The 12,739-nt window shown below is 41.5% G+C and overlaps 1 protein-coding gene across 1 annotated transcript; it reads left to right on the top strand.

Moving 5' to 3' along the window:
- Positions 1 to 940: 940 nt before the first annotated feature.
- Positions 941 to 12,498, top strand: LOC132570204 (oocyte zinc finger protein XlCOF6-like; the record flags this gene model as incomplete). Its single annotated transcript, XM_060236635.1, has 3 exons — positions 941 to 1,935; positions 2,101 to 2,941; positions 12,214 to 12,498. Coding segments are annotated over 3 exons (2,121 nt in total), but the record flags the coding sequence as incomplete, so codon positions are not given.
- Positions 12,499 to 12,739: the final 241 nt, after the last annotated feature.

Here is a 12,739-nt window from a genome sequence, read left to right as displayed (position 1 = left end):
CCAGAAGAATTTTTACTCTTGACTTTTTTCCTTTCCCATATAAGAATGATCTCTCTCTCTCTCTCTCTCTCTCTCTCTGCAAAAGAAATGAGAAGTATAAGAAATACAGTGATGGAAACAGACCATGGGTTTGCATACAAAGAAAGGCTGGAGAGTTCAACAAGAGGATCCGAAGAGCATATTTCCTTCCTCAATGAGCTGGCTGAGAGTGAGTGTCCTTTATGGTTATGTCAAGGGAAGAGGCAAGGGATAGCCACAGGGGATTTCTGATTTACTTCTGAGCAACAATCATAAAGCCCTCTTGAGTAAGGAGGGAGAGAGGGAGGGCGGCCTTCTGGGGCCTGAAATCTGGAGGTGCGGAAACTCAATCTTGGCAAGAGCTCTGCTGTGGCTCTTGAGGGGCTGACATATCTTTCAGTACTAGATATTCTGGGAAAAGTTGGTTAAGATCAGGCAAGCTGGATGAGGCCAAGGGGCTGCGAATCCTTATGCAGTCACATAGATGCCTTTGGACTTTACAAACCTCCCAGGTACTAAAAGGGCCTCTCTATTTATTTCAGCAGAGGATGATCAGAGAAATGAGGATGAAGAACGTCATGAGCAAATGCCAGTCAGAGTTAAAAATGAATACTTGAAAGGAAACGTCAGTTATCAAGGCCTACCTAAGAAAAAGTACAGTGGCCATATGGCTGACAATCAAGATGAAAGAAAGCATAACATAACTAAGCACAGAATAATGAAGGCAAGTCAATCCGTTCAGTGTGAAAAGTACTTCAGAAGTAGATCACAGTTCCTTGTGGAGCAAGGAACACACACAGAGGAAAAACCATTCAAATGCACAGAGCCTGGAAAGAGATTGAAGAGGTTTGGAAATCTTCAAGAACATCAGAGAACTCATATGGGGGAGAAACCATTTTCCTGCAAAGAGTGTGGAAAGAGATTCAGGAGGAGTGGCTATCTTCAAGAGCATCAAAGAACTCACACAGGGGAGAAACCATTTGAATGCTCAGAGTGTGGAAAGAGATTCAGTCAGAGTGGCAATCTCCAACGGCATCAAGTAACCCACACGGGAACGAAACCTTTTGAATGCACAGAGTGTGGAAAGAGATTCAGTCGGAGTAGTCATCTTCAACAGCATCAAGTAACCCACATGGGAGAGAAACCTTTTGAATGCACAGAGTGTGGAAAGACATTCAGTAGGAGTGGCTGTCTCCAACGCCATCAAGTAACCCACACGGGAGAGAAACCTTTTGAATGCTCAGAGTGTGGAAAGAGATTCAGTCGGAGTGTCTATCTTCAACGGCATCAAAGTACCCACACAGGGGAGAAACCTTTTGAATGCTCAGAGTGTGCGAAGAGATTCAGTACGAGTAGGTATCTTCAACAGCACCAAGCAATGCACACAGAGGAGAAACCTTTTGAATGTGCAGAGTGTGGGAAGAGATTCAGTTGGAGTGGCAATCTCCAACGGCATCAAGTAACCCACATGGAAACGAAACCTTTTGAATGCACCGAGTGTGGAAAGACATTCAGTCAGAGTAGCGGTCTTCAAGGCCATCAAAGAACCCACACAGGGGAGAAACCTTTTGAATGCTCAGAGTGTGGGAAGAGATTCAGTACGAGTGGGAATCTTCAACGGCACCAAACAATCCACATAGGGGAGAAACCTTTTCAATGCTCAGAGTGTGGGAAGAAATTCAGTTGGAGTCGCGATCTCCAACGGCATCAAGTAACCCATACAGGGGAGAAACCTTTTGAATGCTCAAAGTGTGGGAAGAGATTCAGTTGGAGTAGCAGTCTTCAAGAGCATCAAGTAATCCACACAGGGAAGAAAGCTTTTGAATGCACAGAGTGTGGAAAGAGATTCAGTCGGAGTAGTCATCTTCAAGAGCATCAAAGAACCCACACAGGGGAGAAACCTCTTGAATGCACAGAGTGTGGAAAGAGATTCAATGGGAGTACCAGTCTTGAATACCATCAAAGAACTCACACAGGGGAGAAACGTTTTGAATGTTCAGAGTGTGGGAAGAGATTCATTCGGAGTGGCGGTCTCCAACGGCATCATGTAACCCACACGGGAGAGAAACCTTTTGAATGCAGAGAGTGTGGAAAGAGATTCAGTCATAGTAGTCGTCTTCAAGAGCATCAAAGAACCCACACAGGGGAGAAACTTTTTGAATGCTCAGAGTGTGGGAAGAGATTCAGTACGAGTTGGAATCTTCAAGAGCATCAAAGAACCCACACAGGGGAGAAACCATTTGAATGCACAGAATGTGGAAAGAGATTCAGTCAGAGTAGCAGTCTTCAAGTCCATCAAAGAACCCACACAGGGGAGAAACCTTTTGAATGCAGAGAGTGTGGAAAGAGATTCAGTCTGAGTAGAAGTCTTCAAGAGCATCAAAGAACCCACACAGGGGAGAAACCTTTTGAATGCACAGAGTGTGGAAACAGATTCAGTCGGAGTAGTCATCTTCAAGTGCATCAAAGAACCCACACAGGGGAGAAAGCTTTTGAATGCATGGAGTGTGGAAAGAGATTCAGTCAGAGTCGAAGTCTTCAAGAGCATCAAGTAACCCACACGGGAGAGAAACCTTTTGAATGCAGAGAGTGTGGAAAGAGATTCAGTCGTAGTAGTCGTCTTCAAGAGCATCAAAGAACCCACACAGGGGAGAAACCTTTTGAATGCAGAGAGTGTGGAAAGAGATTCAGTCGTAGTAGTCGTCTTCAAGAGCATCAAAGAACCCACACAGGGGAGAAACCTTTTGAATGTTCAGAGTGTGGGAAGAGATTCATTCGGAGTGGCGATCTCCAACGGCATCAAGTAACCCACACAGGAGAGAAACCTTTTGAATGCACCGAGTGTGGAAAGAGATTCAGTCAGAGACTCAGTCTTCAACGGCACCAAACAATCCACACGAGAGAGAAACCATTTGAATGCACAGTGTGTGGAAAGAGATTCAGTCAGAGTTGCAGTCTTGAATGCCATCAAAGAACCCACACAGAGGAGAAACCTTTGAATGCTCAGAGTGTGTTAAGAGATTCAATCAGAATAGCAGTCTTCAAGAACATCAATGAATCCACGCATGGGAGAAACCTTTTGAATGTTCAGAGTGTGGAAAGAGATTCTGTGAAAGTGGCACTCTGTGAATCCACCAGAGAACCCACACAGGGGAGAAACCTTATTAATGCTCAGTGTGTGGAAAGAGATTCACTCGGAGCGGCACTCTTCAACAGCATCTAAGAACCCATAGAAGGTATGAAACAAGCAGGAAAAAAACCTATTAACTTGTCTAAAGTCAGTGAAGTACTCCAGAGAATAGATGAAAGCCCTGGAGCATTTGCTGAAAGATTAATACAAGCTTTTAGAATGTTTACGCCATTCGAACCTGAGGCTGCACAGAACCTGTGCATGGTAAATACAGCTTTTGTTGCCCAATCCTATGCTGACATTCGCAAAAAACTTTAGAAGCAAGATGGTTTTGCAGGAATGAATCTGTCCCAGCTGTTAGAGATTGCCCAGAAGGTTTATGCTAATCGGGATGTAGACCAGAGGCGGGAGGAAGAAAGGAAAATTAGGAAAAAAGCTGATTTACTGGCAGCAGCTTTGACTGGGCAGCCACCTAAAAGAGAAAGAGGGGCTCCTCGAGGGCAAGGAATGAATGGCAGAAATCAAAGAATGGTGATGACCAATTTGGATCCAAATCAGTGTGCCTTTTGTTTAGATTTTGGGCATTGGAGAAATTCATGTCCTAATCGACCCTCTCTCCGCACACAAGAAATTCAAAACGCTCCTAGACAGATGACAGGACTGGAGTTCAGAGGCCAGGGGAATAGAGGAGCCAGTGTGAGGGGAAGAGGAAAAGGCCAAGTCCAGAATGGCAGATATAGGAGAGACGAAGAAGAGGCAGTCCAGGGCTTGGTTGGGCTGGAAGGATGGGATGACTAGGACAGACCGGGCACCGACACTCCTGACCCTGCGGAGCCTATGGTCACAATTGATGTGGAGGGTCAGGAGATCGCATTTCTTGTGGATACTGGGGCTGCGCGATCTGTTGTGCCTGATAAGATTGCCCCTTCAATTTGCAAGTATATTAATATAATTGGAGCTACAGGGCATAGACAATTCAGACCACTTCTAACCAAAAGAACTTGTACAGTAGGAGGCCATGTGGTCTGTCACAATTTTGTCTATTTGCCTGATTGCCCAGTGCCACTAATGGGAAGATATTTGCTTTCCAAGTTAAGAGCCCAATTGACTTTTGAATCAGGAAGTCAAATGAACTTTGAGCTGCCTTATATAACTACAGAAGGCAAATTACATTATCAAGGTGTATATGTTCTAGAATGCCCCAGAGAGGAGGAGTGGAGGCTTCACCAATCAGCTTCTGCAATGGCCATGTCAGAAGTCTGGGTTCAACAATTTCCAGACGTATGGGCAGAAGAGAATCCGCCTGGGCTAGCAGTAAATCATGCGCCTATCAAAGTAGAATTAATCCCAGGGGCTGTTCCAGTCCGTGTCAGCAAAGGGTTCATTGAAGTTTCAAAATGATCAGACTTGTCTTTGTTAAAAACTAAGTTTCATTTATTGATAGCTACAATGTTACTCTCAGCATAGAAGCATTGGAACTGATAACGCATAGCAGGAACCATTGGCATTTATGGGCATACATCGAAGGATTGAGCCTTTAAACTACTTCTCATAATAAAACTACAGTCTGTCTCCGCAAGTAACACTTTCACACGCCTGCTTATCTTTTACATTAGATGGCTACACCCCCCTCCTGGTAGTGTCCTTGCTCGGCTCCAGGAGGCGCCTGGGAAGCTGGCCGAGCGCTTTGCACTTCAAAGACCTGGCTGACCTTTGGCATTTCAATCGTACGGAGAGCCAGTTTGGTGTGGAGAGCCAGTTTGGTGTAGTGGTTAAGTGTGCGGACTCTTATCTGGGAGAACTGGGTTTGATTCCCCACTCCTCCACTTGCACCTGCTAGCATGGCCTTGGGTCAGCCATAGCCCTGGCAGAGGTTGTCCTTGAAAGGGCAGCTGCTGTGAGAGGCCTCTCCAGCCCCACCCACCCCACAGGGTGTCTGTTGTGGGGGAGGAAGGTAAAGGAGATTGTGAGCCGCTCTGAGACTCTTCGGAGTGGAGTGCGGGATATAAATCTAGTATCATCTTCTTCTTCCAATATCTTCTTCTCCCTCCCCTCTGTACTATGCGGGCACTTGGGTTAGTAGTGCAAAGATTTATTGAGCATTCAGGTTAGTAGGCAGTAAATAAACAGTTCAGAAAACAGAGATAACTTCAATAGAACACAAGCTGACAGTCTGAAAACGCCAGCACCCGATCCTTAGGAAGGCAGTAATTGGCATCCAGAAACACCTTGACAGACTCCTTGAATATGGAATTCTTGTAGAATGTCAGTCTCCATGGAACAGTCCCCTTTTGCCAGTCCAGAAGCCGGGCACCCATGACTACAGACCAGTACAGGATCTTCGGTCTCTAAATTCTTGCACACAAACCTTGCATCCTGTCGTTCCAAACCCATATGTCTTACTGGGACTAATACCTGCCTCAGCCACTTACTTCTCAGTGGTAGATCTCAAGGATGCGCTCTTTTGTTTAAGACTGGCACTTGAAAGTCAGCCACTGTTTGCCTTCCAGTGAGGAGAAGAAAAGACTGGTAGAAAGCTACAATACACACGGACCTGTTTACCTCAGGGGTTCAAAAATTCGCCCACCCTTTTTGGTAATGCTCTCAGTAAAGACTTGAGCCGGTTCCCCACTGTGCCAGGAGAAGTTGTGTGCCTTCAGTACGTTGATGATATTCTGCTGGGGGCCAAAGACTTAGACATTCCAAGGTGCCACTGCTGCACTGTTAACACTTCTGACTGAGGCTGGATATAAAGTGTCTCAGAAGAAGGCTCAGCTATGCCAAGAGACAATGAAATTTTTAGGTTTCCATATATCCCAGGGCAAACAGCAGCTAGGCAGGGAGCGAAAAGAGACCATGTGTGCTATTCCTGCGCCTACTACCAGACGCAAGCGGAGAGAATTCTTAGGAGCAGCACAGTTCTGGAGAATTTGGATCCCCAATTTTGCCATAACAGCTAAGCCCTTGTACAAAGCCACTAACGGGGGAGAAAAAGCACCTTTTGAATGGACAGAGCAATGTCAAAATGCCTTTGAAGATTTAAAACACCAGCTCATGCAAACCCCAGCTCTGGAACAACCTGATACTGACAAGCTTTTTACTCTATATGTGCACGAGCAAGAAGGAATAGCTGCAGGCGTTTTAACTCAATTGCTGGGATCCTGGCCCAGACCAGTGGCATACTTGTCTAAGCAATTAGACACTGTAGCAAAAGGGTGGCCCCCTGTTTGCGCTCAGTAGCGGCTGTTGCAGAACTTGTAAAGGAGGCAGACAAGTTTACCTTTGGAAGTCAACTTGAAGCAAGAGTTCCCCACTATGTGAAAGTTCCCCACTATGTGAAAGTTCCCCACTATGTGAAGCAAGAGTTCCCCACTATGTGAAAGTCCAAAGGGAACTACTGGTTCACCAATGCCTGTATGTTCAGATATCAGGCACTTATGCGTGAAAATCCAAGAGTAAAAATAGTGACTGTGTCAGCTCTGAACCCAGCCTCTTTGCTGCCAATTTCTGATTATGCACTGGAGCATGATTGCTTAGAGGTTATGGAAGAAGTATTTTCCAGCCGGCCAGATCTGAAAGATGTCCCATGTTCAGATCCTTTTTTTTTTTTTTTTTCCCAAGTTTAAACGTTTATTAGAATCTTTTCATATACACCATTTATAGACAACATTGAAGAAAACTTCAGTAACAAGAAAAGAAAAGAAAAGAAAAAAAAAATCATACTTAATTATTTCTTATACATTTCTTTCCCCCAATAGTTCTTTGACCCTAAGTGGGGTGAGGACTGTGGTCTATACATCATCCATCGCCTATTATTATTCTAAACCCTTCAGATAACATGAAATTGAAATTTGTATTTGTTATATCACAATATTAATTATTTTCTAACCATAAATATAGTTTTTCCCATCTTTCTTTTGCTTTCTCTTTCGAATTACCCTTGATCATATTAGCTAAAATGTCCATTTCTACCATAGTCATAGTTTTTTGAATTATCTCCTCTCTCCTTGGGAGAGTTTTGACTTTCCAATACTGAGCAAATAAGGTTCTTGCCACCGTTATGATATATATTGCAATGAATTCATCTTCCCGCGGAATCGTATCTCTCACTAACGATAACAACATAAATTCTGGCTTCAAAACAAAATTAACCTTGAGTATTTCCACCAAAATCTTATAAATTTCCTTCCAGAATTTTTTTGACACATTACAGGACCACCATAAATGATAATAAGTTCCAATTTCCCTTTCGCATTTCCAACATAGAGGAGGTATAACTTTATTAATTTTATTTAATATGACCGGTGTTATGTGCCACCTATAGAAAAGCTTTATAAAATTTTCTCGGAGGTTTACTGGTTTGATTATCTTAAAATTATTCCTCCATAGGATCTCCCATTGTTCTATTGTAATGTTATGCTTCAGGTTCGTCGCCCACATAATCATTACATGTTTAACAGTCTCCTCTTCGAGTTTCATATGTAAAAGATAGTTATATACTTTCTTTATCAGTTTTCCGGTTTTCGCTGTTAATATTATATCAAAATCGAAATTTGATTTTGTGAATCCCTTATTCTTATCCAGACCATATTTAGCTAGGATTTGCGTCATAGTCCACCAATCTATATATAAACCACTTAATTCTAATTCCTCCTTTTTTCTTATTTTATCATTCTCGTCTAAAAGATCAATATATCTTACAATCCTCTCCGGTGACCACAATTGCGGCCGCATTGTTGCCTCCATTGGCGATATCCATCTTGGGGTTTTGTCATATATTTTTCTTCTGATTTTTATCCACACTTTCAATAATGATTTTCGTATTAGGTGACTTTGAAAATACTTTTGAGGTTTTTGGATGTACCACATGTTCGCATGCCATCCGGCCTGCAAATCGGCGCCTTCAATTGTAAGTACTCTTTTATCTTCTAAGGTAACCCAGTCAGTCAACCAAACTGCTGAACAAGCCATGTGGTATATCTCAAAATCAGGGAGGCCCAGACCTCCGTTTTCTTTTTTATCCGTTAGGTTGTTCCAACTTATTCTTGGTTTTTTCCCCTGCCATATAAAATTTTTAATCATTGCCTTTAGCCTAACAAAAAAAACATCCCTCACGGCAAAATTTGCCGTTTGAAACAAAAACAAAACTTTTGGGAGTATCACCATTTTAATAAGCGACACTCGCCCCATAAAAGATACTTTAAGATTAACCCATTTCTTAAATAGTATGTCAATTTCTTTCAATAAAGGTTCATAATTGTCTTCATAAATTGTACTGCATCTTTCTGATATGACTAATCCTAAATATCTTATTTTTTTAACTCTTTGGAAACCAGTTCTCCTTTCAAGTTCTGAGATCGCATAAGAGGTCATGTTTTTTGTTATAAATTTCGATTTGTTTATATTTATCTTTAAGCCGGCAACTCTTCCATACTCTCGTAGATGGTTTAAAACTAAATCCATCGATTCCAGGGGGTTTTTAAGAACAAAAACCATATCATCCGCATAACTTAAGATTTTATATTTTTCCCCTCTAACCTTTATACCTTCCACCTTGTTGTCTTTCCTGATTGTGTCCATTAAAACTTCTAAAGTAAAAATAAACAACAGCGGTGACAGAGGGCAACCTTGCCTTGTACCTTTACTTAGAGATATTTCCTCCGTCAAGTCACCATTGATTATTAACCTGGCAAATTGTTTGTCATAGATCGCCTTGATATTACTTACAAATTTTTCACCAAAATTAAATTTCTCTAGAAGTGCCAACATAAAAGTCCAATCTGCATTATCAAATGCTTTCTCCGCGTCAAGAAATAAAAATGCCAGTTGTTTTTGGCTGTTTTGCTCCGCGTATTCTAAAAAGTTGAATAACATCCTGGTATTTGTACGTAGATGTCTCCTTGGTAAAAACCCGGTTTGGTCAGAGTGTATGATTTCCCTTAATACCGTCTTGAGTCTATTTGAGAGAATCATCGCGAATATTTTATAATCAATGTTTAGTAGTGAAATAGGGCGATAATTCGTAATATCATCTACTTCTTTCCCAGGTTTTGGAATAAGGACTACATTGCTGTGGCGCCAAGACTCTGGAATTATGGCCCTATCCCAAACCTCATCCATTAACCCTTTAAATGGATCCAACAGATGTTCTTTAAAGGTTATGTAATATTCCGGGGGTATGCCATCCGGACCGGCTGCCTTGTTACCTTTAATTTTGTTCCACGCTTCAGCTATTTCAGCCATTGTAATCGGGCCCGACAATACATTTCTCTGGTCGTCCGTTATTTTTGTCCCAATCTTTTTCAGAAGGTATTCTCTCTGTTCATCCTCGTTTCTCTCCTCTTTGGTGTATAGTCTCTTATAAAAATCTTGAACTATTACTTTCATTTCTTCCAAAATAGAGGTATTTCGACCATTTTTATCCTTTAATGTTTTGATTATTTTCTTTTCTCTCTCTTTTCTTATCCTATATGCTAGCCACTTACCTGGTTTATTAGCATTTTCAAAGAAATATGCTTTGGCATAGGCAATCTTTTTTTCCATCTGTTCCAAATAAGCTAATTGTACTTTATGTTGTAAATTTCTAATCTCAACCCTGAGTTCCTTAAGTGTAGGATTAACTTTAAACAACCTTTCTTTGCTTTTTATTGACTCGGTCCATTTTGCAAGATTATAACTCTCCTCCCGCCTCTTTTTAGCACTATAACTAATGACCAGACCCCTGAAATAAGCTTTACTAGCTTCCCATACTGTTATCTTTGATATTTCTTTCTGCACATTTATCCGAAAATAGGAGTTCATTTCCTCCTCTATATATCTAATGAACTTTTTATCCTTCATTAAATTTACATTCATTCTCCATCCTGACTTCTTCATAATATTGTTTAATGTTAACATAATAGGGGAGTGATCGGCAATTGTGGAGGGCAAAATTTCCGTATCACGTACCTCTTTCATTAACCCTAACGTTATCCATATTGAATCAATCCTCGACCAAGATGTGTGTCTACTAGAATAATAAGTATAATCTCGCGTCTTAGGATTAAGAGTACGCCAAACATCGACTAAAGCATATTCTTCCACTAGTCTCAAAAACATTTCCGGGAGGATGTTACTCCTGTTTTTACTCCTAGATTTCTTTTTCTGATTTGTCGAATTTCTGTCCAATTCTGGATTTTCCACGGCATTAAAGTCTCCTATAATACAAAGATTGTCATACTGCACCTCGCTAACCTTAACGTATAATTCTTTATAAAAAACTTTTTGATTCTGATTCGGAGCATAAACATTGATCAACAAAAACTTTTTTGCATCTTTTATTATTTCAATTCCTTGTATTCTCGCTTCTTTTCCCTCAAAGATTAAATTCGCTTGTATACCCTCTTTTACATAAGTTACCAACCCTCTCTTTCTCTTGTCTTCCTCCGATGTAATGTATGCCTTACCTAACTTTTTGTTAATCAATAACTTCTCATCCTTTTTCCGCATATGTGTTTCTTGAATACAAAGGATATCAGCTTCAAGTTTACTTAACTGTAAAAAAATTCGTTTCCTTTTTCTGGGGGAGTTTAAACCATTAACATTAACCGAAATAATCTTTAGGTTGTTCATTATAGAATTTTTCATTATGGAATTTTTCTTAAGCAGTCTATTGAATTCTTTTTTTTTTCTGTAGTCTTGTTTCCCTTTTTATGTCTTCTGTTTGGAGAACTTCTCCTTCTTCTCGATCCTCTACATCTAGCAACTGATATTCTTTTTGTAGGTCAATTGGTATTAACTGACTCTCTCGTTCGCTTGATTTGCCGCCCTTATCATTGCCTTTATGCCAATTACTACTGTAAGTTCTGTTAAACTCCTCCAACTTCATCGTGGAGTCTATTTTGAATCTATTATTTACATACATAAACGAAAGACCCTCTGGGACTAACCACCTATAGGGAATTCCTTTTTTCTGGAGTGCCAGAGCCAAATGCATATATTCTTTCCTTCTCATCCTAACCGTCCATGGTACATCTTTCATCACCTTTATTTTGACCCCTTTTATCGTTAACTGCTGATCTCTCACTTCCTTCCACACTTTTTCTTTTAGCAACTTGCGGACAAATCTTAATTGGACCTCCCTACTAAGTCCGTTCCTTCTAGCATACGTAGTATTTACTCTGTGTACCCAGTCCAATTCTTTTTCAACCTCCGTCTGTTCTACTGACAACAGTTCCGCAAGCGCCTCACTCATGACATTAACCAAATTCTCACCCTTTTCCTCAGGTATATTTAAAAACCTCAAAACATAATCGGCTTGACTTACTTCCATTTGTATAGATTTCGTCTCAAGTTTATCCTGACTGGTTTCTAGTTCTTCCATTTTACCTTCCAACATTCTAAATTTGCCTTCTATTGATTTTGTCACTTTAACCACCTCGTTTATATCCTTCTTTGTTTCGACAAATTTGTTATCAAGATCTCCCATTTTAACTGCAAGCCCTTCTATCTGTTTTGTTAAGTCTTCCTTCATTTGGTTAAGTGCCTCTAAATAGTTTGCTTGCATGTCTTTCAATGTATCTTGTGATAATGCTGCCCCAACAGCCTTGGGTTGACCTGGTGAAAATTTTGTTTTCCCTATTTGGGACATTGTCTTCACTATTATAACACACTTAGGGTTAAGCTTATTAATATTATAATTAATTCTCTTAATATTTTTGTTAATTTTTTTTTTCTATTTCTGACAGTAAATAGACATATGTATCTATCTTGCTTTGAGCCAACCTTGAATGTTATTCTACTACTGCAACATTTTTTCCTTAGCCAACATAACTCATGACTTAACCAAACCAAAAACACAATACACACAACCTTTTCCCCCTCTTCTTCTCTTCCCAAAGTTCCTAATAAAATCCCCCGAACCGTCAAGTATCAAACTGTCTTTCAATTTTCCAATCTTGCTTTTCTCTTCCTTGCTTGTATTTTCTGTCCTCTGTCTTTATCTTATCTGTTTCACCTGATTCCGTTCCGCACAACGCCGTTTAGCCGCTCAGACTTCTCGCCTCTTCTCCCTCCTCTCCCGTCAGTGTACGTCCGTATACGTCAGCACGCAGCGCGTCGTCACCACGCCGCGTCACATTCACGAGAGTCAATTCTTTCTTTTTAACCCCTTACGCTCTTGTCCAGCCGCAAAACTCGAAAATTATTCCGACTTGGGCAAATTCCGACACTCCACTCCACCGCCTCTCTCCCACCGGTTAAACAGGCCCGCTCCCCAGCTCCGAGGCACCAGTCCTCCTCACGCGTCAGCTTCAAACGTCTGGGCCGACCGTCCTCCGACCGCGCCTCCGCTGCGCTGCGTCTCCTCTTAAATGCGACCCTCCCACAGCACCTCCGGGCGACTCCAGCAACGCGGATTCAACAGAAATCTTCTCCAAATATCGGGTAAACCGCAGAATAAACAGCTCTATCTCTGTCAGTTTCTCCTCCACCGCCCACCACCGTTCACCCCCGTTCTCCGGTGGCTGGGGCTAACTCGCCATACGGCGATTTCAACCTCGGTGTAAAGGACTGAGGTAGAACACTTGGAGGCAACACGCCTGGCCCCCACTA

Source organism: Heteronotia binoei, chromosome 4, assembly GCF_032191835.1.
Source record: "Heteronotia binoei isolate CCM8104 ecotype False Entrance Well chromosome 4, APGP_CSIRO_Hbin_v1, whole genome shotgun sequence".
Taxonomy (NCBI): domain Eukaryota; kingdom Metazoa; phylum Chordata; class Lepidosauria; order Squamata; family Gekkonidae; genus Heteronotia; species Heteronotia binoei.
This window is presented reverse-complemented; position numbering and strand designations above follow the sequence as displayed.